We start from the raw sequence: 4,691 nt of genomic DNA on the forward strand, positions 1-4,691 counted from the left end.
GTAGAAACCCAGGCTTTCTATCCTCTCCTAGTCAGTAGTCCCCCTTGCCACATGTCCAGTTGCAACACCCCAAATTTGCCAAATCTTGGGGCGAGGGTGGGGCGTGACGATGTTTGGGTAACGTCGCCCCTCCCTTGTAACCACTGACGCTATGACTACTCCTCTGAACCCGACCTCTTTTATTTCTGTTTTACACAAACAGTGGCACAAACGCACCCTGTCTGGCTCTAGTGTTTTCCTCGACACCACTTTTTGGTGATCCTTCCCCGTCGCTCGAGGTAGAGGCGCTGAGCTGGCTGCGGACGCAACAGCTTGCAGACCGGCTCCCGGGCCGAGAGGGCAGAGGCCCGCCCCTGACCCTCCTCTGCGCTACGAGNCCAGGCGGCCGCCTGGGCGCGTGGAAGTTAACTTGCGGCCGCCGAGTAGCGCGGCGGGGCAGAAGTGGAGGCGCGCGGGGGGCGGAAATTGCTGGCTGGGGAGCGGAGCGCCGAGCTCGGAGAAGGGGAGCCCTGGTGGACTCGGAGGTCACTCGCGAGGGGGGTCCCGAACTTGGCCGGAGGAAACTCCCTATCCCAGTCCCGGGTAGCCTCTCCCTCTCGCTGTGAGCCTGACAGAGGTGCTTCCTGAAGGCGGGATTGGTGGCAGAGCAAGGGGGACACGGTCACCAAGGCTGGCATTCCTGACCTGGCAAAGTCATTTATTATGTGAGCAGAGATCAAGGTCTGACTTTCCCACTCAGAGGCCCATCCCCCTCGAAGGGAGGATGGAATCCTTAAATGGCACTATACCTATCACTGTGCCCCATCCCGTTTTACAGATGGGGAAACCAAGGCTTGGGAAGGTCACATGATTGTAGCCCTAGGACTCACAGGTGGGATAGAGAGAGGTGACGCTCACCGTCCTCCTCCTGACTTCCTGTGCTGTAGGGATGTTGGGAAAGGGGCTGGCGAACTCCTCCTCATCCTTCAGAAGCCCCCTTGGACAACACCGCCTCCTGGAAGTCTCCTCTGGCTGTGCCCTGACAAGTGCTTCCTGCTTTGAACCCCATCTGCGTAGAGGCAGCACTTCCCTTCCCTCCTTATCAGCTCCTTTGTGAGTCTCTCCTGGACTGGGCTGCGGACCCCCTTCCTGTCTCCTGGCCCATATGCCTTTCATTTCAGTCGGGTGGTCTGATGGTTAGGCCAGACCTCTGAGTTTGGACAGATCCAGGTGTGAAAACCTGGTCTAGTAGTGATGTGGCCCGGGTGAGTCATCCCCATCCCCAGCATCGATTTCCGTGAGTGCAAAATTGGGTTTGTCGCCTCTTCTAAAGGAATTGTCCCCTCGTTTATGCATCATTCCTCCCCATCAAACCCCAATGGTGCTTTTATTTGCTTAATATATGTAATACATACCATACAGTCCACCCTTTTCAATTATGCACTTGGCAGGTTTTAGGATATTCACAGAGTTGTGCAACCATCACCACCACGTTATTTAACCACAGTCTCATCATCCCCAAAATAATTGCTCTGCTCTTCTGTCCTTATCTCTGGAAGCACGATCTCCTCTCTGTCTGAATTTGCCTGTGCTGGACATTCCCTATAGATGGAGTGAACACTGTGTGGCCTTTTGGGATGGGTGCTTTCCACTTGGGATAATGTTTCCAAGGCTTACCCCTTGTGGCCCTTAGCAGTACTTCATTGCTTTTCTTGTTTTAGTACTTTGTTGCTTTTCATGGCTGTATGATATTTCATCGTGTTGCTATTAGCCATCTTTTATTTGTCCCTTTATCAGTTAACAGACAGTTGGGTTGTTCAAAGCTGCTGTGAACATTCATGTATAAGTCATTGTGTGTACATGTTTTCAATCCTCTTGGGTATCTAAACCTCAGAGTGGAATTGCTAGGTCATAGGGTGACTGACCTTTTGAGGGACAGCCACACTTTTTCCAAAATGGCTGCACCATTTTACATTCTTTCCAGCAGCACACGAAGTTTCTGAGAATCTTAAATAAATTTAGTCTCTTAAGCAGTCAGAATCCTTGACATTACTGACTTTGATGTGTTAGTTATAGATTATTTTCTAATTCACATTCCATTAAGTGCCTCATTAGCAGGATGAGGGATGTCCTGCCTGTCACCTAGAATGTGGGCCTGATGTCTGGCTGAAGCCTGTGCAGAGAGATTAAGTGAGATATATGTGCGCTCCCATTCCTCCCAGTTAGAGCCAGTGCTTGCTCATTCTCGGGGAGGGAGTGAGGACCTGGGGTACAACGTGGGAGGGGGGGTGAGGGAACATGGGAACTGCTCAGATCTCTTCTCTCCTGGCATCCTGGGGCCCCCCGACAGCTGAGGCTTATGGAGACCAGGAGACCCTGGCTGGGTTTCCTAGCCTGTCATCTAAGTCCTGTCTCTCGGCCCTGAACTCAAGCCTGGTCCTGCCTGTACCATAGGTGGACCCCCGTGCTCACTCTGAATGTGACTCCCCCGTTGGCCACAGGAGGTGGCCCCCAAGAGGGGCCCACGTCTTGTTTCTAGAGGTGCCACCCCAGGCTGGAGATGAGCAGTTCCAGACACGTGTGTGTGGGTGCCGGCCCCACAGATCCCCCCCCCTCCCCTCTCAGGGCGTCTGTTCCCCACCAGTCCCTGTGCTCTTCCCGTCAAGTGAGGCGAGGAAGGGTTCAGGTCAGACTCTGCGTTTTCACGGAGGAATAAGTTTCCTGAAGGTGGTCAGTTCTCCTCAAGGGTCACCCTGCTGTCAGCCGAGTCAGTCACTTAAACCAACACCCCTGTTCACCATCCAGGTTCCCAGCAGCCAGCCAGGTATTTGGGAGGGACACCGTGTCCACGCTGCCTGCTTGTATTCGGCTCTGCAATCTTGCCCTTTTTGAATCCTCAATTCCTGAGCATTATTAAGAAAATAATTGCTGGGAGCGATGGCGCATGCCTGTCATCCCAGCAGCTCAGGAGGCTGAGGCAGGAGGATCAAGGGTTCAAAGCCAGCCTCAGCAAACGCGAAGCACTAAGCAACTCAGTGACACTCTGTCTCTAAATAAAATACAAAATAGGGCTGGCGATGGGGCTCAGTGGTTGAGGGCCCCTGAGTTCAATCCCGGGTACCAAAAAAAAAAGAATAATCAAGCCAGTTGTGGTGGTGCACACCTGTGATCCCAGCAGCTGGGGAGGCTGAGGCAGGAGGCTCCCAAGTTTGAGGCCAGCTGCAGAAACTTTGTGAGACCCTGTCTCAAAAAATAAAAAGGGTTAGGGAATGTAGCTCTGTGATAATATGCCCTTGGGTTAAATCTTCAGTACCAAAAGAAAGAGAGAAAGAAAGGAAAGAAAGAAAGCAAGCCATGTAGAATCTAGGGAGATGACAGTGAGGACGCCCTGGGCAAGGGACTGCCTCTTTCTGGGCCTCAGTGTGTCCACTGGGGAATGGGCATGGGCCTATTAGCGCTCAGATGTGAGGGTGCCTGAGGACCAGGAAGGCCGGCCAAGCACACTGTCTGTGTGGCTCTGCACATGAATTTGGAGCAAATGCACTAGGTCCAGTATGGCTTAGCCGGGTTTAGTGATCAGAATGTGCCTTTCTGGGTTTCCGGTGTGGCTTGGTGGCTTTCGCTGGCCATGTGGCATTGCGGAGGCTCCCTGGGAGGCAGCAGCCCCTGGCTGGCCCTCTTGCTGCCTGTTCCTGCTGCCCGCAGGTCCCTTGCTGTGTGCAGACACATCCTCCCTCCTGGGTGGTTCCAGAGGTCCCAGGGGCCCCCCTGCTCGTCCCCTCCTAGGTCTCCTGCACCCCCGGCTGCAACCTGGGGAGGATCATGGGGGTGATTCATTCAGAGCAGCCCCGAGAGCCGGACCAGGCCCCAGCAACTGCAGGGGAGAGCTGGGAGGGCTGTGCCCATGCGCCCGGGGAGCATCTGGGCTGCTGGCCTCAGGGGACGCCTCATCCGATCCTGCCTGCTCTAGTGGCAGGCGGCCAGCCCGTCTGCCAAGTGAATTCTTGCATCGACCGGACTTTTGACCCAGAGTGCTGCTGTGGCCAGAGAGCGAGTAGGGTGGGTGGTATTCGAGGGGACGCAGGCCTGTGTTAGAACCTGCTGCTCCGCTCAGGAGCCCGCATCCCGCTGGGGACCACATTGTTCTCTGCAAAATAGAGGTACCAGTACCTCCTGGGGATGTGGGATGGGAGCAGACGGTGGCAAAGCGCGTACTCTGATGCCAGGAGGAAGCTAAGGCCCTGGGGTCCAGGCTCTTTGGAATCTTGAGCCTGTCCCTTTTGAGCCTCAGCTTCCCGCCTGTCAGAAGGCAGCTGCTATCACAGGGCTCGCTGGGTGCCAGGCGCTGGCCTAGGCACTGAGGTACTTTGTTTAGTTCTCCCAGCAGTCCTCTGAGACGAACAGACTGAGGCACAGAGAGGTTAAGTGATTGGTGCAAAGTCACCCAGCTGGGAGTGAGAGAGGATTTGAAAGCAAAGTCTGTCGGGATGACCCATCATAAGGCCCAGTATGTAGAAACCATTCCGTAAACGTCTGTGGTTGTTATATTATTTATTAATGTTCTTCTGCTCCCTGTCCGTCTGTCTGTCTGCACTCCCCCGATGCTCCCCCTCCCCACTGCTGGAACCCCTCAGGAGGCAGCTTATCCCCTTCCCAGGCTCTCTGGGTCCCAGGGTCCCACCTTCCCTGGTCCAGGTCCCCGCCTCACTCAC

The 4,691-nt window shown here is 54.7% G+C and overlaps 1 protein-coding gene across 1 annotated transcript in view; it reads left to right on the forward strand.

Annotated features, from left to right (window-relative positions):
• The first annotated feature begins 813 nt into the window (after nt 1-813).
• The window catches only part of Tpst2 (tyrosylprotein sulfotransferase 2), a 42,975-nt gene continuing 39,097 nt past the window's right edge, over nt 814-4,691 (forward strand). Inside the window, exon 1 of the mRNA XM_015500229.2 lies at nt 814-1,092. Coding sequence (XP_015355715.2) covers nt 929-1,092 — 164 coding nt within the window. The 5' untranslated portion in view covers nt 814-928. The remainder of the gene's footprint in view (nt 1,093-4,691) is intronic.

Source organism: Marmota marmota, unplaced genomic scaffold (assembly GCF_001458135.2).
Source record: "Marmota marmota marmota unplaced genomic scaffold, marMar, whole genome shotgun sequence".
Taxonomy (NCBI): domain Eukaryota; kingdom Metazoa; phylum Chordata; class Mammalia; order Rodentia; family Sciuridae; genus Marmota; species Marmota marmota.